This window comes from Salvia miltiorrhiza, chromosome 6, assembly GCF_028751815.1.
Source record: "Salvia miltiorrhiza cultivar Shanhuang (shh) chromosome 6, IMPLAD_Smil_shh, whole genome shotgun sequence".
Lineage (NCBI taxonomy): Eukaryota > Viridiplantae > Streptophyta > Magnoliopsida > Lamiales > Lamiaceae > Salvia > Salvia miltiorrhiza.
Genome location: NC_080392.1, coordinates 8,178,846 through 8,202,139, shown reverse-complemented (window position 1 = coordinate 8,202,139; position 23,294 = coordinate 8,178,846). Strand labels below are relative to the sequence as shown.

General features: G+C 34.3%; 1 protein-coding gene across 1 annotated transcript; it reads left to right on the top strand.

Moving 5' to 3' along the window:
* Positions 1 to 1,695: 1,695 nt before the first annotated feature.
* LOC130988400 (myosin-17-like) lies at positions 1,696 to 21,705 on the top strand. The gene is made up of 39 exons (XM_057912224.1): positions 1,696 to 2,149; positions 8,766 to 8,894; positions 9,830 to 9,973; positions 10,078 to 10,223; positions 10,320 to 10,476; positions 10,597 to 10,655; positions 10,803 to 10,962; positions 11,076 to 11,225; positions 11,323 to 11,459; positions 11,572 to 11,718; positions 11,818 to 11,919; positions 12,000 to 12,057; positions 12,145 to 12,246; positions 12,334 to 12,371; positions 12,627 to 12,753; positions 12,851 to 13,021; positions 14,244 to 14,375; positions 14,505 to 14,614; positions 14,758 to 14,818; positions 14,985 to 15,162; positions 15,700 to 15,905; positions 15,994 to 16,113; positions 16,197 to 16,295; positions 16,387 to 16,608; positions 16,976 to 17,115; positions 17,228 to 17,345; positions 17,412 to 17,462; positions 17,572 to 17,652; positions 17,789 to 17,959; positions 18,136 to 18,291; positions 18,382 to 18,588; positions 18,841 to 18,978; positions 19,068 to 19,138; positions 19,270 to 19,369; positions 19,443 to 19,499; positions 19,596 to 19,652; positions 19,749 to 19,829; positions 19,978 to 20,060; positions 21,126 to 21,705. Exons 1-39 carry the CDS (start codon positions 2,147 to 2,149, stop codon positions 21,250 to 21,252), a joined length of 4,596 nt encoding a protein of 1,531 aa, XP_057768207.1. The 5' UTR covers positions 1,696 to 2,146; the 3' UTR covers positions 21,253 to 21,705.
* Positions 21,706 to 23,294: the final 1,589 nt, after the last annotated feature.

Below are 23,294 nucleotides of genomic sequence, written 5' to 3'. Positions count from 1 at the left end.
TGTACATAGGAGATTATATATTAATAGAGGCATTAGTGTGGTTCGAACATAAATTTATTTATTTATTTTTTGATCAGAAAGGGAAATTAATTAAAAGATCAGGTACCAGAAGTACCAAGGAAAAAGATACAAGAGAACCAGAACAAAAGAAAAAGATGAGCGGACCAAACAACAGATACACTCAAAGATTGACTGCCTTGAACCAGCTCCTAAACTCCGATGGTGGGGTCGGCATGTTGTATATCATCTTCCAGCCCCACAACCTCGATTTAATCTCGGCAAAAAGTCTTTCAATGTTCCACTTACCTTGATTGAACTTGCATTCATTTCTCTCTTTCCAGAGGCACCAGTTTGTGCAAATCCAAACTCGAAGCAAAAACTGCTCGGCCTCGAACATAAATTTATTGACTTAAGAATATCTACTTGACCACTAGACCGCCTCCATGAAATACTCTCTAAATATTATTTTATATTATGTTTGAATATTTTCTACAATTATATCCTAATATATGTGAAATTATAAATTAGTACGCATATATATATGTATATATATATATATAATATATTTTGAATATTTTAATAATTTATAAATTATGTTTGAATATTTCACACACATATATATATATGTGTGAAATATATAAATTATGTTTGAATATATAAATTATAATTTATAAATTATAAATTAGTACGCATAATATATAAATTATGTTTGAATATTTTAATAATTTTACCATACAACATGTATATCTTTAATTTTCACTCAATTCTTTTCGACGGCCAATAAAACATAGGATGTTAGAGTAATTGGCAAGTGAAGTTTGGTGGCATAGAGTGTGCATGAATTTTTCTAGTGCAAGTTTGGAATTTGAGTTTTGAAATGAAATGTTATTGAGGAATTTTGTAGTCTACGATCTGAATTGTCCATCCAAGCATCAAAGTCTTCAATTTCGTTGTTGGACATCCATCTATGAAGTAATTAGGTTCATGTGACTGTTTGAGGTGAGATTGAGCGTTAAATCGACATTGAATTGATAAATTGTTTATGATATATTGTAGATTCGGTAAAGAGATTTCGACTATGGTCTCAATTCCAACGATCAGCGATTGAATCCATTTGAATTGACGTTGCAAGAGTTACAAGTTGATAGTATTTTCTAATAATATAATGAAAATTTTAAAATAATTTTACAATTATGCATAAAGTGAGGTACAATTGTAAAAAAAGTTCAAATATTGAATTATAAAATGTATTTTCTCTTAAATAAATCAGGATATATGGAGTATTTTTTTAGGCCAAGTAATTATGACAATTACTAGTTCATAAAGTCAAATACTTCAATCAAATCAAATTTTACAATTGAAAATACAGGAAATATCACATTGATTATTTTCTTTGGCCATTTAAAAAATTATAAGAGTTATAAGAGTTGAATATATATGATTACAAATGACAATAATTACTCACAGATCACAATTAATCTCTAATTATGTCTGTATCAATTAATCATTTCCTAGGTACCATTCAAATTTCAAAGGCAACAATTAGTAATTACGTCACACATAACATAGGGGTGAATCTGAAAATATGACGAATCCCATAACCTTAAATGCAATAAACATAATTTGGAATAAAAAAGAGCAGCCCGTAATGTCGGACTTAGTGTAAAGCGCCCTGTAACCTCGTCATTGTCTGTCTGTGTACTGTGGAGAGAGAGAGAGAGAAGCCACAGCTGACCACCTCTACACACAATATATATATACTTCTAGAGAGAGAAAGTGCAACAAAATTTCTTCAAAATCACGCAGTAACAATACCTTCCCGATGACAGCACATTTCTAGAGAGAGAAACAACGATCCATTTTACTTTTTCCTGTTATGCATACATAAACTTCAATCTTATTCCACTAAGCATATATTCTGGATTGGATTTTGGTGTAATTATTTGGAAGAGAGAAAAGTTAGTAGGGGAGAAGTTCCTTAAGTTAATCATCAAGAGAAAAAGGGGACTTAGCTTTTGCTTTTTGTTATTGTTTGTTGAGAGGGGAGATTTTGGAGGCGCCGATCCGACTCAGTGAGTTAAGGGCTCGGTCTCGCTCTGTGTTGATGATCTGAGAAGCAGGAGATCGAGTCTTACCAGATTCGTCAATGGTAAGTTAATGCGTAAAACGACTTCTCGGCTGCCGTTTTTATTGTCTTGGAATAGCTGCGATTTTGGTTTGATTTGTTTTGACTTTGGTTTTATTTTGATTCAACGTGGAAATCATTATGCAATGTGTTTGAACTTAGATAATTGCATTTTGCTGCATTTGGGGAAGGAGATTGTTTGATCCTTATTATACCCGGAAATTGGATATGTTAGTGAGGTGGAATGGAATTTGGTGAATTAGCATAAATTGACCAATTTAATAATTTTCCATTTCTTCAAACTGGAGTTGGATGTTTTAGTTAGAGAACAACTTGCTGGAACTTGGAAGGTAGTATAGGAGCTGCCAAAGGCTGAAAGGCATATGCTAAAAATTGGGAAATGCCAGTTATTTCATCTTCTGATGGCGGATATTATTCATATGAATCCTACCATATATGTGAGCTTACATAATATTGAGCTGTTTAATGCTAATTGACCCAACCCGAAACACAAAGGATTTGAACATGATGTGTCTCAGTCCCAATCTAGTTGACCAATGCTCATCTTTAAAGCTGGCTAATTGACAAGTGACATTTAGTGAAATATGTGCTTTTGGTGCCAAGGCAATGATGGGTTTCTTTGGCTTTTGATTTCTTATGGTGTAGCTTATCCACTCTTAGTGAAACCTTCTATCTCAATGTCACTTGAGAGAAAACGAAGATCAAGGCTGAATATTATGCAAAAGTCTGAACTAGAATCCTACCCATTTGGTGACCAGAAATTGAATTAGAACTTGGAATGGAATTGTAATATTGTCCTATTTACTTTAAACTTTAGGTACTTATAATTGATTTGCAAGTTTGTTCGTGTTTGGACTCATGTCCGTTTTTAATACTGAAAATCCCTTTGTGTATCTCGAGGAGCTCAAGACTTTCTCTTCCCATAACTACATAATACACTTGAGTTATCACAGCCGTCCTCATAGATTTGCTCCCTGCACTGAGCTTGATGTGGTGGCTTTCTTGAACATAGATGAAGCTGCCAGATATCCGGGAAATCTGAGTCCTCACTGGAATGAGAACCAAAAGGTTTTAAACCCTCTACCAATGCCAGCACCTCTCTTATATCTGTACCAGCACAGTCAGCTTCCACCAATCACTTCTGCACGTTCCCTTTCCCCCTCTTTTTTCAACAAATTTGCTACTCCTGTTCACCTATCTCTCTGTAGTTGTTCTCTCAATCCCACAGCTGATTGTCATACATTCCTACAGCACTTCCTCACTAACTACCGCTTCTGTGACTTCTTGCCTTGATCGTTGTTACCTTGTTTACCATTTTGGCAAATCTCGGCTACCTTTTCCTTATCAGCATGTGCTGGCCCTTTCTCCAAACCATCCATCATATCACTGCTAGATTTTCACTTTATTTCTTAAAATATCTTGCTGAGTTTTGCTAGTAACAACATTTGGTGATGGATTTTTTTTCGGTGTTTCTGTATTTAGATTCCTATGTGAGTCATATTGCTGCTTTCTGGATATTGTAAGGATCCCAATAAACACAAAAAGAAATAAAAATTCCATAGCCTATGTTAATAGGCTAAATTCGTCCTCATCTCATTTTCAGCACTTAATAGCAAAACAATTCCTTTGATATGATCTGATTAATGTATATATTTCAACCTTATAAAACTTGATCTATATCTGTTTGTTTTATGAGGCTGTTGGGATTCAGTTGATACTTGATACTTATTGATCTATTATGACTTGTGGGCTGGAGGGAATCCCTGGACAAGCTAAATCAAATATGCTGCTTTTATTTGTTGTTCCTTTGTTTTTTTTTTTGCTAATAACATTGCCTGGATTTTGAATTTTGAAGCAGCCTCGCCTTTTGATTCTTGATTTTGTATGGAGCGATATCGGGTGCTGTTAAATTGTGCACTAGTTAATAGTTGTTTGTTTATGTAGTTCTTACAAGCGTTAAGTCATTTCTCGGCTCAAAGGGTAACAGAATGACTTATCTTATTCCTCATGATTTAGTAATAGACATATATTTAAGACACTTTTGCATTGAATAGTCTTGGCGTGTTTATAATTAAATCAATGGTTAAATGATCTTAATGAATAGAAGTTTAATTGATCAAACCAAGTTCAAAAATTGAAAGTTATATTATAGTTTATATATTATTATTATTTTTTAATCTTAGCACAAATAAAGTTAATTATTATTTTGTATATCTTTGAAGATAAATAATAAATGACCAGTACATGTGCTGGAATTAAATATACTAGAATACAACATTTTTTTTATTGTATAACATAGTATTTGTAAAGATTAATTATTAGTAAACCTTTAAAGATATACTAATGATAATGTTGAATGGGAATTACATAAAACAAGGTTTAAACTCTAAATTCTAAAAACATAACTATAATATAATAAATTATATATTGCCCTTAATAAACAAGTTTTGTTTCATACCTATACATATTTATAAAATTCAAACCTTGGTATAGTACTATTTTATATATATATATATATATATATAGGAATTGATTCAATTGAGATTTATATATATTTTGAGATTTTGAGATAAATGAACATATAAGTACATTTTGATGAACTTGTCAATTAATTTTTATGAACGCGCGTTGGTCTGGGGTTCAATCCCTACAAGTGGCGTGTTTTTTAAATAAATTAAATAGATTCATATGTTCATCAGTTATATTGGTTATGTTCAAAGAATTTATTGATATGTTCATTTATCTCAAAATCTCAAAATATTTAAAATCTCAATATAAGCTAACCCTATATATATATATATATATATATATATATATATATATATAGGGAGAGGTTCAAATAAGAACCACTAAATAAAATTAGAACGGAGAACCATTTTAAGTCATTCGATCATCAAGATCTACGGTGGATGCATCATCTTGGTGGATGAATGCAGATCCTGGGTTCGAATCCTGAAGGGAGCAAAATTTTTATTATTTTCGGATGCATTAAATTTAATAGCGAATGCATTAATTTATATAGCAGATACATTGATTTTAATGGTCTTTATGTTCTCACGATAAGTGTGGTTCTCATTATAACCACACCCTATATATATATATATATATATATATATATATATATATATATATATATATATATATATATATAGGGTGTGGTTCTAGAGAGAACTACATTATTTGTGAGAACGTGAGAGCCATTAAATCTAATGCATCCACTGTAAAAATTAATGCATTCGCTATTAAAATTAATGCACTCAAAAAAATAAAAAAAACTGCTCCCTTCAGGATTCGAACCCAGGATCTGCATTCATCCAACAAGATGATGCATCCACCGTAGATCTTGATGATCGAATAGCTGAAAATGGTTATCCGTTCTTCTTTTATTTAGTGGTTCTTTCTTGAACCTTTCCCTATATATATATATATATATATATATATATATATATATATGTATATATAAAATAAAATCATCTTGTTTTAATGATTTGGTATTGGGCTTGCGTATTGATAATTTATTATGCAGCACTTAAAGATTTACTAACTAGTAATTAGTTATTCCCCCTGCTGTATGTAGAAACTAATACTATAAAAAATATGTTTTTTAAGATAGCATTTGGAGTTTGATCAACTACAGTTTTAATTACAAAAACCCTTTCATCTATTTAACTATTAACACATTAATATGTTTCAATGTAATCAATATAATAATTGCAAAAAAAATCATTTACAATTTAGCATTTCCATTTCTAAGTCATTTATAATATGATTAAAATTCATAGAATAAGATATTATTTGTTTTAATAATATATAAGTATAGCACTATGTATGACTTATATTTGGACAATTTTGAACTTCTAATAAAAAATTATAGAAAAATAATAAAAAAACCAAACATATAATAATTAATATTATCTATTCATTTTTTAATAGATAAAAGGGCCAAGGTGCAATAGCCCTAATGTTTTGGCCAAAGTTCAAATACCCATACCATTTGACTTCCCTTAACATAATTTTTTTGAGGGGGAGGAGGGGGGGGGTATCTGTATAGACTTTTTTTTTTTTTTTTTTTTTTTATCGTTTTTAAGTGCTTTACTTGAAAAAAGGTTAGGCAGGGATCTAGTCCTCAATGTATGTGGGGTTTCTTTTGTCAATTAAGAATTGATTAAGATGAGTTGTATATAATAGGACCAATAAATGGACCAATTTATCATATTGGTGTAGTCCTATATGGAAAAATTGTTTTCTATTAATTATAAGTTTGTTTTTTATTCTTTTCTCTTGCAAAGTGTAGACAAATCCATTCTGAACTATGCATATTGCAACCTACACAACAAACACTCTCCCCAGTAATGCACGTGCTTCCATGTAGGCATTGAATGGAATGAGTGGAGATCTTGCTTCCCCTTGGAAAGTTACTAAGAAATTAGTTGCTACTAGACTACCCGACAACCCATAGTTCTTATCCAGCCATGATTCCCGCTTCGAGCCCCATTGATAGATGCCCATATTACTACAAGTTGCTTTTCCTATGATTTATGCTCAACCAGGTCTGTTTGTTTAGATGTGTCCGCCGGTTCAACCATGGCCTCGGTTCGTTTGTTTAGACGTGTTGCCGGTTCAACCATGGTCATGGTTCCAATTCTGAACATTAAATTTTGTTTCCAAATCACTGGTCCCGTCGGTTCCTATTTTTCTTTTATTTTTATTATTTTATCTTTTATATATATCTATAATAAATTAAAATTTAATATATTGAGGATTTTAAGCTAAAAATTGTCGAAGGGAACTGAGAATTTTGGAAAACTATATATCTTTGATATAGATTTGAAATTATAAATTACAATTTGCAAACTTACAAGCTTAAATCTTATAAATTACTCTTCAATTTACAAAAATAAAACATGATAAAATGGAAGAAAAAATGGGAAATATAAAAGCCAAATAAATAGATAAATATATGAAAACCGTTTGGAACTGCCGGTTCAAAATTCCTAAATACATAGAACCAAAACTGAACCATGATGCTATGGTTTCAGTTTGGAACTAGAACCATTGACCAATGTTAGGTTCCAATTCCGAATAGCCACCTCTAGTTGCGTCGCCTCTAAAAGAACAAAATACTAGTTACTCCCTCCGTCCCATTACAAATGTCCCATTACTTTTGGGCACGGAGATTAAGAAATGTGTAGAAAAGTAGATAAAGTGGGTTGGTGAAAATTATTTAAATATTAGGTATAGAGAGAGATTGTATTGCCAAAAAAGGAATGAGACATTTGTAATGGGACATCCCATTATAGAAAGTGGGACATTTGTAATGGGACGGAGGGAGTATTAGTTATCCCTTATATGGAACTTCTTGTGTCTTTTTCTTTTCATATGACACTTCTTCTATCTTTTTCTTTTCACGAGGACCGGTGAACCAACTATTTTTCTATTTCTCTTCTAGAGGGTTTGTGATGTATGAAGACTAAAACATTTTTCATTAGGGCTTGTTTGCTTCGTGTGCTAAAATTGTGATGGATACCTATGATAGGCTAATGTCTTGTTTCTTTCAAAAATGAAAGCTCTTGATGAAGTAAGGGCCTAGTTATCCAAATATATGTGATTACGTATCCTACCTCCGAGTTTGATACGTAATATATAAGATAATTAGACCATATATTAATTTATTATTGGACTAAACTACCATAATTTCACCGTCCTAGTATTTAATTACATACTCTCTCCGTCCACGAAAATTGTAGTTTTATTATTACTTTCGTCCGCCCACAAAAAATGCAGTCTTTCCTTTGTTTTGGAAACTATCCCTTATATTTTAAACCTCATTCACACTCAATATTTACAAAAGAATCGATCATTTAACGCATCAAGCAAACAAGCCCTTAGGCTCTAGAACCCCTAAAAAAGGAGTATTATGCTCTAGAAGAATATCTTCAAACGTTGTTGGAATATTAAACTCTCTTTGTTGTCCATATAGGTTGGGAAATATAACAGGTTATAGGATTTTATATGTCTCTGTTCAAGTACTTAGTATTGTGAAATGTAAGTTGTTGGAGAAGCTATTTAATATAAGATTAGCCAAACACCCCCTAAAGCTATGCAGCCTATGTTACTAAGTTCCCCCTTCTATTATTTGTTACTAAGCCACTGAGGGGCGGATTTCAGGATCCAAGTTATGCATAGTACATGAAGAAACACCAAATCCAAGGCATTAGACTCATAATATCAGATTGGTCCTTGACTAAGAACTACCAAATATGTGTATGCTATGATAATTACCATCTCCAGAGTCTTGGTAGTAAAAAAAATCAAGATTTGATGGCTTTGTTTAGGCCGACGTTAACTGAGAATCTAACTAGTCCTTACGAATATTTTATACAAAGTGGTCTGCCCTGCTAGTATTTCATTTACTAAATTGAAGTCACTAGACTGCATTTTAGTTGATAAGATTGTAGTATTCTCAGGAATAAATTTTCACCATTGTATTTTTTTTCTCATTTCAGAATTATTCGCGTTTCTTTAACGGGAGAACTCAACCTGAATCTTATAGTGTAACAGTGAGTAATAATTGTTCAACAAATGTCTAACAAATGTCTTCTCCTTTCTTGTCTTGCAGGGATCACCAGTTAACATCATTGTTGGTTCTCATGTATGGGTTGAGGATCCAGCCTTGGCATGGATTGATGGACAAGTGAGCCGGATAGACGGGCAAGATGTTCATGTGAAAACGACAAATGGGAAACGGGTATGTGCTCACTCATTATCCCTTGCTTATGAAAATGATCTATTACTTCTCCAATTTTTTGATTTACAGGCAACTAATCTGCTTTGCTTCATTCTTACCTGCTATGTGATCTCTTCAAATATTATTTTGAATGGTCACTGCAATGTTAGATAAATGTGTTTATTTCTTATTATTTTGATGTGAATCTTTTGCCAATGTCACTTGATAATTGTTTCTTTATTGTAGATGAGGGTTCAAAATATTTTCAATCTGCATTTGTGCTGAACCCCATTTTGGAAAATTTTGTTTTTGAACTAACTGATTAATATTTTTTGTGTCAATAGACACTTCACTTTATATCTTATAGTAGTTGAGTGATGGTTCAAATTACTGTGGCAGCTAATTCGTGCAAACCCTTACAGTGCTAATTGATCTTGCTTATTAGATTAGTTATACTTCCTCCATCCCGGAATAGTGTGCACACCAAGCTCCAGCACGGCTTTTAATAAAATGTTAGATGTTAGATGAGTGTGTTGTGAGTGGAGAAAGGGACCCGCTTTTGTTGTAGTATTATGATAGTTGGAATATAAAATAAGGGGTTTGTGGTGAGCCATGCATGGTAAAGTTGTAAATAAGTTGAGAAAGTGGGGATAAAAAATAAGGGATTTGTGGCAGATAGTGTCTAAAAATGGGATGTGCCCACTTTTGTGGAACATACCGAAATGGCAAAAATTGCATACTATTTTGGGACGGAGGGAGTATTAGTTTATGAGGCTGGTGAAATTGATTATAGTCAATCTGCCTATTTTGTGTTCCCTTAGGGTTGCTTCTTAGGTGGAATGATGGGCAGTCTAGGCCTGTTCTTTTCTAGTTGATACAGTTCCTGCTCATACAATGTGGTGGCTCCAAGGCTTTCCCCAAGTCACCTGTAAAATATAATATCCTAAATGTTGCAGGTCGTCGCAAATATTTCAAAAGTATTCCCGAAGGATACTGAAGCACCACCCGGAGGTGTGGATGATATGACTAAGCTTTCATATCTGCATGAACCAGGGGTCCTGCAAAACCTGGCAACTAGATATGAACTAAACGAAATATATGTAAGCGTTATGATATACCTAGGTTAAAATTTTCAAACTATAATCTAGCAAAAGCTCAAAAATAGTTCTCATATGTTCTCTTCTGTGGTCCATTTACTTTTCAGACTTATACTGGAAATATTCTGATTGCAATAAACCCTTTCCAAAGATTACCTCATCTCTATGATACTCACATGATGGAGCAATACAAAGGGGCAGCACTTGGAGAGCTCAGTCCTCATGTTTTTGCAATTGCCGATGTTGCTTACAGGTGATATTAACGAACATGCAGAATAATTTAACTTTCTTCTCCTAGTATTATTGGGGATCTGTGTGGTGATTGTTACAAGCTATCTTCTGCTCTCAGGGCAATGATCAATGAGGGAAAGAGCAACTCCATTTTAGTTAGTGGAGAAAGTGGTGCTGGTAAAACTGAAACAACTAAGATGCTGATGAGATATCTTGCATATTTGGGTGGTCGGTCTGGAGTAGAAGGACGGACCGTTGAACAACAAGTTCTAGAGGTAAGCTTGGAGTGCATACTGATGAAATTTGGCTACCAATTTTTCTTCAAAACATAATCTCTCTACAAAGTCGTGATTACGATGTTGTCTCAATTGATTTTTAATTGGTAATGAATGTAGTCAAACCCAGTTCTTGAAGCATTTGGAAATGCCAAAACCGTCAGGAACAACAATTCAAGGTGAGTGACTCTGCTGAGCTTCTTTGACCAAACATATTAGGAAATACTTTCTTGTCAGATGATACTTGCATAAGAACATATTTCTTGTATTTTGTTTGATAAAGTTAATTACATGGGCATTGATTTTAATGGTGCTGAATCATACAGTCGTTTTGGTAAATTTGTTGAGATCCAATTTGACAAAAGTGGGAGGATATCTGGAGCAGCTGTTAGAACTTACTTGCTGGAGAGATCTCGTGTTTGCCAGATTTCAGATCCTGAAAGAAACTACCATTGCTTCTATCTTCTCTGTGCAGCACCACCAGAAGTATTTCTTCTGATTTTTCTTGTGGTTTTGTTCTTTATTTGTCTGAAAGCTTTTCAATGATATGTTGCAAGAGCTGCATCTATCTTTGTGACATGGGAGTCCATTTTCTGCAGGAAAGAGAGAAGTACAAACTTGGAAGCCCAGAATCATTCCATTATCTGAACCAATCTAAGTGTTATAAACTCGATGGAATAAGTGATGCTGAAGAGTACCTTGCAACTAGAAGGGCTATGGATATAGTCGGAATAAGTGAGGATGAGCAGGTTGTACCTTCCCAAAAGACACAATATGTGCCCACCAGTTTCATTATATTTTTCATGTGCAAATTTATTAAATTCTAATGGCTTTTCATCTTTTCAGGAGGCAATATTCAGGGTCGTTGCTGCGATTCTTCATCTAGGTAATGTCGAGTTTTCCAAGGGGAAGGAGATTGATTCTTCTGTGGTTAAGGATGAGAAGTCGAGGTTTCATCTCAACACAACCGCTGAATTACTAAAGTAGGAAGATGTTTTTTCTTTCTTTCTCTTTCTACCCTCTTTTTCCTTCTATTTTTTAGGGATGATCATATCCATTCGTGATGCATTATATATGCTGAATTTAAATCAATAGGTGTGATCCAAAGAGCTTGGAAGATGCACTTATTAAGCGAGTTATGGTGACACCTGAGGAAGTTATCACCAGAACTCTTGATCCAGAAGCTGCCTTGGGTAGCCGAGATGCTTTGGCAAAGACTGTATATTCTCGACTTTTTGACTGGTAAAGTAAAAGCCTTCAGTGATCTAAACATTCAAGTATAATATTTGTAACATGCATTTTAGCTGTTCGAATTGAACTCTTATTCTGTATTGTTTTCAGGCTTGTGGAAAAAATAAATAACTCCATTGGGCAGGATCCTAACTCAAAAGCAATAATAGGAGTTCTTGATATATATGGATTTGAAAGTTTTAAGCAAAACAGGCAAGCTTTACCTGGATATATCATTTGCAATGTACAGTTAAGACACTGGTGTTGTTCTGACTTTCTTTATATGGTGCCAGTTTTGAGCAGTTCTGTATCAATTATACGAATGAAAAATTGCAGCAGCATTTTAACCAGGTTTTTTTTCATTTCATCTGAAATCAAACTTGTTTCTTATAAAATTTTCTCATCTACTCATTGGAGGTCTTATGCTATTTGCTGCAGCACGTCTTTAAGATGGAACAAGAAGATTATGAGAAAGAACAGATAAACTGGAGCTACATAGAGTTTGTTGATAACCAAGATGTTCTAGATCTAATTGAGAAGGTTTGAGGCTCTGAAAATCTATTTTGTTGATTGTGCATCTTTATTGCTTTTTTTACTCCATGCCAATGATTATCTCATTTCTTGCAGAAACCAGGAGGAATAATTTCATTACTAGATGAAGCTTGGTATGTGCCTTCTCAATGTTTATCTTCTTAGTTACTTTCCTAGTGCTCAAGTTTGCTCTTGTGTAACTTGGGTTTGTTCAATCGTTGTCATTGAGGTGGCTGGGTTTTTATGCTTTCTATTTCTTCTGCTGTATTTCTCTGGTGATTGATGAGTATATTACATAATTTTAACCTTTTCGTTTATCTTTAACTATTTGTCCATGTAGCTTCTGTGTCTATATATTTTGCTGTTTATATTTTACTTTTTGTCTGCAGCATGTTTCCTAAATCTACTCATGAAACATTTGCTCAGAAGTTGTATCAAACTTTTGCCAAAAATAAGCGCTTCATCAAACCCAAACTCTCACGCACCAATTTTGCCATATCTCACTATGCAGGAGAGGTAATGATGCATTGCTCTTTTAACTATAAGCTTATCTGGCTACCAATTGTATTAGACACTTGTGAAATAATATCTCGTACCTCTTCCGAAATTGTAGGTGTTATATATGGCAGATCTTTTCCTGGATAAGAACAAAGATTATGTGGTGGCAGAACATCAAGATTTATTAACAGCTTCAAAATGCTCTTTTGCTGCTGGTTTATTTCCTCCTAGTCCAGAAGAATCATCAAAGTCCTCCAAGTTTTCATCAATAGGATCACGCTTTAAGGTTCTCTTGAATTTTTCTAGTACTTACAAAGCCTTTTATACATTTACTCAATATCTAAGGAACTTGTAGTGGACTGGACTCTAGGTGTATGACGACTAGCAGAATGCTCCTCCTTTTTTATTCTGATCAATGTGAAACATGTTTGTGTTGACTATTTCTTTCGAAGATGCGTGATAACCTTTAATAGGAGTGTATTATTCCATTTGGTTGTAGTTACCCCTAGAAATTTCTGATACATCATAGCTACTGAAGAGGAAACCATTTTATACTTTTGCTTTGCCATTTTGCAATCCCCCCCTTCCCCCTTTTTCACTTCAGATTCGTTTGTTAAAAGTTGTGAAAAGAAATGATATGCTATGATTTTAAGTGTCTGATTTAGCTTCTATGCATGGATTTTCAATTTGACACATTGGAACTATTTCAATGGTGAAAATTGAGTAATTTGTAGCTGGTCATTAACTGGCTGTGAGCTGGTTAATTCACTTTCTTTCAAGTTGTTGCTGCCACAAGTTATTGGTACTGCACAATTGAGGTCTTTATGATTTGTGGAGCTAGAAACTTTAATAGGAGATTTGGAGAGGCATAATTGTTGCTAAAATAAAATGGACCTGGGGTTGGGGCTGAACTGTGGGTTTGGAGGTGAATAGTTGATCTGTTTGTCATTGCAGTTTTATCTATAATATTCTTAGGGTGTGTTTGCTTTTTATCCCTCTAAATGGAGGGATAATATAATGAGGTGTAAATTTATCACTTAAAGTGGGGACCACATTTTTTATATCTTGTTTGGTTTGAAGGATAATATATTTATCCACTCCTTATAAGGTGGTATAAGATTATACCACCCTTTCTTAGGTATAAAATTATCCCTTTACCAAGTGATAAGGAGCTGCTCGAAAAATTATACAATCTACCCGGATTTTTTTATACATCAAAGCAAACGAGGTATAAGGTGGTAAATGTAGCTTATCCCTTCCGTATACCTCAAAGCAAACACACCCTTACAATATGTTTGGATGTCTGGCATAATTGTTCTGCAGCTTATACTTACAATTATTTGGATGTATGTTGTACGTTTTGTTTGTTTAAATTGATGCAACAAAAATTCTTTTTGTGATTTTGTTCCTTAAGATATGTTAAAGGCTCTGGAAAATGCATTGTGGGTTTTCAGCTTATTTACAATTGGTGGGTTGTATGGTGCATTAATAAAATCTTATGCTTGCAGCTACAACTTGTATCTTTAATGGAGACACTGAATTCAACGGAACCTCATTACATCAGATGTGTGAAACCGAACAATGTTCTCAAGCCTGCTATTTTTGAGAATGTCAACATTATTCAACAACTGCGATGTGGTGTAAGTATTCTGGGAAACCTTGATCTTGCTTGGAATATCATTGGGTCAAACAAGCTTTGTTTGACATTTGAATTCTCTTTCATTCTCTTTATGACGAAATATGTAGTAAAATTATTTGTAATAATGCAGGGTGTTCTCGAAGCTATCAGAATCAGTTGTGCTGGATACCCCACCAGACGTACTTTCGATGAGTTTCTTCTCCGGTTTGGTGTTCTTGCTCCTGAAGTTTTGGATGGGAAGTAAGTCTCTGTTTGATCTTCAAACTGGTTCTATCTTCAGCCAACACATGTATCTTCACTCATCATATTCTGGTTATCCTGTCTTCATCTGTCATTATATTGCTTAATTTTTGCTTACAAGTCTATGATATTCTCTCGTGCAGCTATGATGAGAAGGCTGCATGTCAGATGATTTTGGATAAAATGGGATTAGAGGGCTATCAGGTAATTGCATAAAAATGGTTATCTTTCTTTTTATAAATGTCAAATGCATACAATTATCTCTTTTGGGCTTGAAAGATTACTGTGCTATCCATGTCTCTCACATACTTACATTTTGAGATACATGGTCTTAATTTCTCTGTTATGCATTTATAATTTGGATTTGCAGCTAGGTAAGACAAAGGTCTTCCTTCGAGCGGGTCAGATGGCTGAACTAGATGCTAGAAGAGCCGAGGTTCTTGGAAATGCAGCCAGAACAATTCAAAGGCAAATTCGTACTTATATTGCTAGGAGAGATTTTGTTGTATTGCGGAAAGCTGCAATACAATTGCAGTCGTGTTGGCGAGGTAACCTCTATATTCTTTACATTTGATTTCAGATTTCATTATTTTATTCAATAAAATCAACTCTAAACACGGAAAGAATATGCTTATCTTTTCAAGTTATAGAGGAAGCGTCATATGATGCCACAGATAAATGAATCATAAGAGGTTCCAGAAAATGCATCTTCATCTACATGTTAAAAAGAATGCCAATTTACAAGTCCACTGGCAGACTCATTGTCTGTGTGCACATATTAACTTGCTGATCTAAGTTTGAGAGGATTCTATTACTCATTGACTGAAAGTTTGACAAAATTCTGTGTTGAGATAGCTTGTTGACTAATTTTGAGAAAATTACCTGTGGTGCTATAACCATTGATTGAATTTTGAATAGATTCTGCATGGTATACCATAAGTCAATCTGACTGAAGTTTTAGAAGATTCTACATGTGCCCTTAAACTTCACCTTGTCGTTTGCTTATGATTCTATTGACTGTCATCTAGCAATTTTAGATGTTTGCTACTTCCAAAATAACGTTTGCTTTATTTGTAATTGTTCAGCTATTTCCGCTTGCAATCTCTATGAGCAATTGCGACGAGAAGCTGCAGTTCTCAAGATTCAGAAGAACTTCAGATGTTATACTGCCCGAATATCCTACAAAGCATTGCAAAATTCTGCTATCATAGTGCAGACTGGCATGAGGGCAATGACTGCTCGTGGTGAACATAGATTCAGAAAACAGACCAAGGCTGCAATCAAAATTCAGGTTTTGCTATCACTTTCATACTGCAACATAAGATTCATGCAAATGGAAATTGTAACTATTTATACATCCTTTTGTTTCTTGTATGCAGGCTCACCTGCGTGGTCACAGAGAATATTCTTATTATAAAAGTCTCCAAAAGGCTGCTATTGTTACCCAATGTGGTTGGAGGCAACGTGTTGCTCGGAAAGAGCTCCGAAAGCTCCGAATGGTTCTAATCAATCCTTTTGTCTCTTTTCATTCTGTGAGTCAGGTTTCTTCTTGCACTTTGTGTGACGTTTTGTCTATGGACAGGCTTCTAGGGAAACAGGAGCCCTAAAAGAAGCCAAAGACAAGCTTGAAAAGAAAGTAGAGGAGCTTACCTGGCGCTTGCAGTTTGAGAAGCGATTAAGGGTAAGTCATTTTGAAAATTTTGAATGGTTCTTTACTATTTATTTACTCAACTTGGTTGTCATCACCTCTTTGTTTGGTTTGTTGCATGTAGACCGAATTGGAGGAAACAAAAGCTCAAGAAATTACTAAGCTACAGGAGGCGTTGCATTCAATGCAAATACAAGTGGAAGAAGCAAATGCTAGGGTGATAAAAGAACAAGAAGCAGCTCGCAAAGCAATCGAAGATGCACCGCCAGTCATTAAAGAAACCCCAGTTGTGGTCCAAGATACAGCAAAGATTGATACATTAACAGCCGAGGTAGAAAGTCTTAAGGTAAGAATAATGGTGCACAATGTCAACATTTTATTGATCACATCTTTGTTTACTTGCTAAGAGAGAACTTATGAAAGAGAGACTATTGCTAGCAGCAGCATCTAATTAACTGGTTTCTACTTTCATATTTGTCTAAATTTTTCTGTAGCTCAGCTAGATACTTCCACTGTGTTATTTGGCAGGACTTTTCTGATGGTTTTTAATATTATTGGAAGAAAAAAAAATCTCCAATATCTTTGATGGTTATTGAGAATAGCATCTATTTGCAATCACCTTTTCGATCATTTGTTTTTATTTTTTAGTCATATAATCAAATCTTAAGATGGACTATGAAATATTCTGCAACCCGTTTCACTATTATCTGCAGGCTTTGCTGCTTTCGGAGAAACAGGCTGCAGAAGAGGCTAAGAAGGCTTGTGCAGATGCTGAATCCAAAAATGTGGATTTTGCTAAAAAGTTAGAGGAAGCTGCGGGAAAAGTTGATCAGCTTCAAGATTCTACACAAAGGTATATTTACTGAAAGTAAATGTGGAATGATCTGATATTGATTTGGTCAATATCTACTTGTTCTTTGTTATTATGTATTATTATATTGTGACTGTTTTCTCACTTACATCAGACTTGAAGAGAAGCTATCGAACCTTGAGTCGGAGAATCAAGTACTTCGTCAACAAGCCCTAACTATGTCACCTACAGGGAAAAGTATGTCTGCAAGACCCAGGACAACTATCATTCAGGTAATGCTATTTTATTGTCATATTTATTCCAGTTTAGACATTCTTATTTCCTTGGTAATGTTACAGAGACCTCAGGAGAATGGAAATATTATCAATGGAGAAACGAAGCCTGGATATGTAAGACTATCACCACTGTGAATTTTCATTGTAGCAATGGAGCAATAATGCACTTTTTGGTTTTGATATCAATATTATTAATATGTATTCTTGTTGTTGCTTATAATAGGATACGGCTCTTGTTGTTGCATCTCCAAAGGAACCTGAATCTGAAGAAAAACCACAAAAATCTCTCAACGAAAAGCAGCAAGTAAGTAGCTACCACATGTGTATATCAAAATTAAAGTTATTATGGTTGTGCAATTTCTTTGTATGCCTCTACCCTGTACCCGCAATATACTATGGGTAATTGTCCATGCAATAATCAATTTTTCGGTGTTCCATAGGAAAACCAGGACCTACTGGTAAAGTGTATTTCTCAAGATCTGGGTTTCGCTGGTGGCAAACCTGTCGCTGCTTGTATTATTTACAAAAGCCTTCTTCACTGGAGATCGTTCGAGGTTGAGAGGACCACTGTGTTTGACCGCATAATTCAGTCTGTAGCTTCAGCGATAGAGGTTGGTAGATTGTTATAAATAATTTTATAGTCCTCTCTATTTGTTGCTAATATGATCTGATGATCACTTGACACGTGAATTTGCTACAAGTCTTCATGATGTTGTCTGGCCATCGATGCTATATAATAGTGCCTTTCCAACCACTAAAAGTTACTAACTCTTGAACTCTACTGCAGGTCCCTGATAACAATGACGTTTTAGCCTACTGGTTATGTAATACATCGACTTTGTTAATGCTGCTTCAACACACACTCAAAGCAAGTGGGGCAGCTAGCCTAACTCCCCACAGGCGGAGGTCATCATCAGCTTCTCTTTTTGGGAGGATGTCACAAGTATGCAGTACCATATTATTCTATCTGCCTTCCCAATATGACCTGGTTATACTTGATTTTTTACGCCTTTGTTATTCTTGGTTTTTGAAGGGATTGAGGACATCCCCACAGACTCCTGGACTGTCGTTTCTGAATGGTCGGATGCTTGGTAGAGTAGATGATTTGAGGCAAGTAGAAGCTAAGTATCCTGCCTTGTTGTTCAAGCAGCAGCTTACTGCTTTTCTGGAGAAGATATATGGAATGATCAGAGACAACTTAAAGAAAGAAATATCCCCTTTGATTGGGTTATGTATCCAGGTAATCCAGCAATACATGTTGAACATGGTACTTCGATTTGAATTCTAGATCCCACCACCACTCCCCACTTCTATTCTTGTCTTTCACCTTGTGTGTGTATCGGGTGTCCCATAATTGAGATTCTATCCTGGTTCGGAAATATGTATTTATAATTGAAAGTGAGCTTTTAGTCTCAGAGTATGTGTGGCATTTGGTTGATAACACATCGTTTCATTTTATGCTGAGTGAGAAAACTTTCTTTATTTTACGCAGGCCCCCAGGACATCTCGTTCAAGTTTAGTAAAAGGACGTACCCAAGCTAATGCTGTTGCTCAACAAGCACTAATTGCTCATTGGCAGAGCATTGTGAAAAATCTGAACAATTACTTGAAGATAATGAAAGCAAATTATGTAAGTTCCGAAATTTTCTTAAATTTGGGTATTTGAAACTTCTTCTTTCATTTAATATATACTTGTGCCCTTGCTGTTACACAATACAGGTTCCACCAATCCTGGTCCGGAAGATTTTCACTCAAATATTTTCTTTCATCAATGTCCAGTTATTCAACAGGCAAGTTCATCTCTTGGACCTTAAAATACATGTTGTCTACGGTAATGTCCTTTTAGATTTTAGATTACTGCATTGGAGGAAATGTTGTTTGACAGTGCAAGTTTTGTTCTTCTCTTTTCATATATTTGCAGCCTTCTTTTACGGCGTGAATGTTGCTCATTCAGCAATGGGGAGTATGTCAAATCGGGGTTGGCTGAATTAGAGCAATGGTGTTGTTATGCAACCGAGGAAGTAAGCTTTCATTTGATCATTTTTGTTATGAACCACCTTAATTTAGTGCTTTACCAACATCTATGGTGGCCAGTATGTAGGCTCAGCTTGGGATGAACTGAAGCATATTAGACAGGCAGTTGGATTTTTGGTGAGAATCATATTCAATTTCCCTCATGGATCCGACAAAGTTATCATGTTTTTATTGATTGGTTGGTAATTGAATCCTCATTGGCTCGTATTTCAGGTCATTCATCAAAAGCCCAAGAAGACCTTGAATGAAATTACAAATGAACTTTGTCCTGTGAGTTGACCTTCATCCTGCTTTCTGTCTCTGCCACTGCATTAGACATTCTTAAGAAATTCATTTTAATATTTAACTTTTCCATCGTTTTGACAGGTGCTAAGCATTCAACAGTTATACAGGATTAGCACCATGTACTGGGATGACAAATATGGCACTCATAGTGTTTCTGCAGATGTAAGCTGTTTTTTTAACTTGAGATTGATCTACCCAGTCAAGTCAGTTAGCTGGTGCTTGTGCAAAAATATTAGCTAGTCTTTCTTTGCATGATTTCATACTGGCTTCTGTTTCCTGTCGACTTATGTCCTATGTTTCAATTTTGTAGGTCATTTCGAGTATGAGAGTTATGATGACAGAGGACTCTCACAATTCAGTTAGCAGTTCCTTTTTGTTAGATGACGACTCAAGGTAGGTCTTTTTTTCTTGGTTTCCCCTTCCTTTTCTAGCAAGATTGATTCTTTGTAGCTGTATTTTGTGAGAGAATTCAGAGTTTAAAAAACTTCAATAGCTAAAAACTACTCCCTCCGTCCCCGCTTTTAGTATCCAATTGAGAGTGGCATGGGTTTAATAAGTGATTGGGTGTATTGTAAGGGTCCCACTTTCTTTTTATGTAAGTGTTAAAATAATTAAAGTGGAGTAAAGGGTCTCACCTACTTTTACTAAAAATAGAAATTGATACAAAAATATGGGACATCCAAAAATGGAAATATGGATACTAAAAGCTGGGACAGAGTGAGTATTTAGAAAAGTCTAGCATAGAAGACCTTTTTGTTTGTTCTAGTAAGTTACTAGTTCATTATCCTCTTTCCACTTAAACCTCTAAGGGTGTGGTCTCTTTGCTTGATAAATTTATCATGAGAAAAGGGAGAGATAACAAAAATTTCTCGCTTTAAATTCCTTCTTTCTTTTTCCTCCATTTTTGGTGCGAATATATTATCTGTGTTTGAAGTGAAAATGAGGGATGAGAAAGGGTAAAGTTTCTCATGATAAATTTTGTTATCACCCTAAGGGTGCGTTCTCTTTGGTTGTAAATTTATCATGGGAAAAGGAAGGATAAACAAAATTTCACCCTTTAAATCTTTCATTTCTTTTCCCACATTTCCTACTTGACCCTTACTCATTCCTCATTTACACTACAAAGGAGGGATAATATTATCCCTCCAAAAATGATGTGATAATATTATCCCTCCTTTGTAGTGTAAATGAGGAATGAGTAAGGGTCAAGTAGGAAATGTGGGAAAAGAAATGAAGGATTTAAAGGGTGAAATTTTTTTTATCCTTCATTTTCCCATGATAAATTTACAACCAAAGAGAAAATGATGAGGTTTATGAATCTATTATCTGTTAGCTGTGCTTGTATAAGATGCGCTGCAAAAGCAATGTAAAAATAAAATCAATCTTAGCAAATCATTTCTCCATTAAATTGGAAGTATCCTGAGAATCAAATTTCTGTATTTTAACCACCTTTTGCAGCATTCCCTTCTCTGTGGATGACCTCTCCAAAACCATGCCACAAGTAGATGTAGCTGATGTGGAACCTCCCCCGTTAATCCGTGAAAACTCAGGATTCGTATTTTTACATCAACGATCAGAATCATAATGTGCATGAAGTTTGGTAATGATCATGCTCCCTTCGCCATTGAAGTTGAATCCATATAGGAAAAGCATGCGAATCTTTGTGCATACACTTCGATTGTAATTGTGTTAGTTTTCCATTGTATATTTTCATCACAATTTGCTCGGGCAACAGTAATTGGTTGTTGTCCTGGTCAATTCCAATTTTCGCCCTCGTGCCTCATCGGTGTGAGGGGCATTATTAGGAAGGCCACACGGCCTAATAGGTTTGCCATGATATGTAATTTATAGCATATGCATTGGCGTTTTATGATTCTTTTATTTTCCCTTGGGGTTTTTTCTTGTGGGGTGTAAAGTGATAGAAGTTGTGTGAAGAGTGGTTGAAGGGTGTTTCTTCTTTTGATTGATATCTAGATTGTCAACAAGAAATTGTATATGTTACAAGTATGATTTATTCAATTTATTTTTCTTTATAATAGTAGTTGAGCCGGGTTTGAGAATCGACATCTGTTGTGTGTGTTTCAGTCTCGTATTTCATTCTAATTGACATGTTTTTAGATGGCGATGTACTCCGCCCTTACTATTTAAGCTTTACGTTGTAAACTCCATCAATGCAATTTAGCTTTGAATCTGGTGTTCTACCATGAGTGCAGCTACGAGTTTTAATTTTTAAATGAACATTAGTATTTGCAATCCGTGCAATGCACATAAATATTTTTATATTCTATATTTATATAAAATTGATATTAACTCAATTATCATATTTATAAATATAATAATAAAAAAAATTGATATCAACTCAGTTATCATATTTATATAAAAATATTTTAACTATTTGAGTTGAATATTGAAAAAAATAAAAAATTAAGAAAAAATGACAATAATAAATATTATGAAAAGGCAAAAAAGATTACAATTTAAAAGAATTAAAAAAAATTGAAAATATATTTATTCAAAAAAAAGAAGAAGATAAGAGGTATGTTGATGTAATGATCAGGATATTGTCGGACTTTCTGTTCTGGCTCTCAGATATTGTTCATCATGATTTAATATTATATACTTTTTCCTTAAAAAAAAGATGAGAGAGGAGAGAAAATGTTTTAAAATTTTAAACTTTAAATAAATAGAATTTTTATATTTTAAATTAAATATTTACATAAAATATATATCAAATTAAAGCTTATTGAAATTGATTTTCAATTGGAAGTTGTCTTTTTTAATATATTATAACTATATATAGATATAGATTATAGATGAACAACGATTTGGGGGAAATAGCTATTCAATCTGCCGAAGGAAATTGGTTGGTTTATATCATGTTAGCATGGCCGAACTGATATTTGTTAAAGATTTTTTTTTTTCCAATAAAAATAACAGCTTAAACACCACAAAGTTCATGCATATGAAGCAGTAAGAGCTGGAACAGAATTGAGAAACAAGGTATCTGGTATTTATACCATATAATGTGCAGCTTGGTTGATCTCACCCATCTCACAAAGGTCAGTGCGTATTCAACAATAAGGAACATGTGGAGATAGTTGACACGAGTCTGCATATCTTGATGCATGTCGGTTGTTAGAGTATATTGTCAATTTGTCATTATGCAGACAATCTGCATGTATGTTCAGTTCTTAATACAATATCGTTCAATGCACTAGTTGGTGTCTAAATAACGTGATACTTGTCCTTTGCGGATTTTTAGCAACAATTTGGATAGTTATCTATTGGCGTATCTTTTGGATTTGCATGGCTTTGAATCTCCAGACTTATTGAAGCTTTATTGGATCACAATTACAGATAGACTCTGTCTTCATTGATCGAATCTTATTCGAGTTGAAACTCTTGCTAGGATTACGCCTATTTAAAGGGAAGAAGATGATGATTAATGTTGCCGCTTTTCTCATTATTCTCCTGTGATTTTGCAAAATATTTTCATGAGTTTTTCATATTATACTGTGTGTGAGTGTGTGATCTTGTTCGATCGCTTTTTCATTATGTTCTTGAGCGATCTGTTGGGTTGTGTGAAACTGTAATTGATTCTTTCGATAAATGATTAGTGAAAGTTTT

Bases quoted from the DNA above. Each gene is read 5' to 3' on its own strand.
- LOC130988400 (XM_057912224.1), top strand. The intron at 17,960-18,135 runs GTTGGTAGATTG...ACTCTACTGCAG, and splicing joins CTGTAGCTTCAGCGATAGAG to GTCCCTGATAACAATGACGT. The intron at 18,292-18,381 runs GTATGCAGTACC...TGGTTTTTGAAG, and splicing joins TTTTTGGGAGGATGTCACAA to GGATTGAGGACATCCCCACA.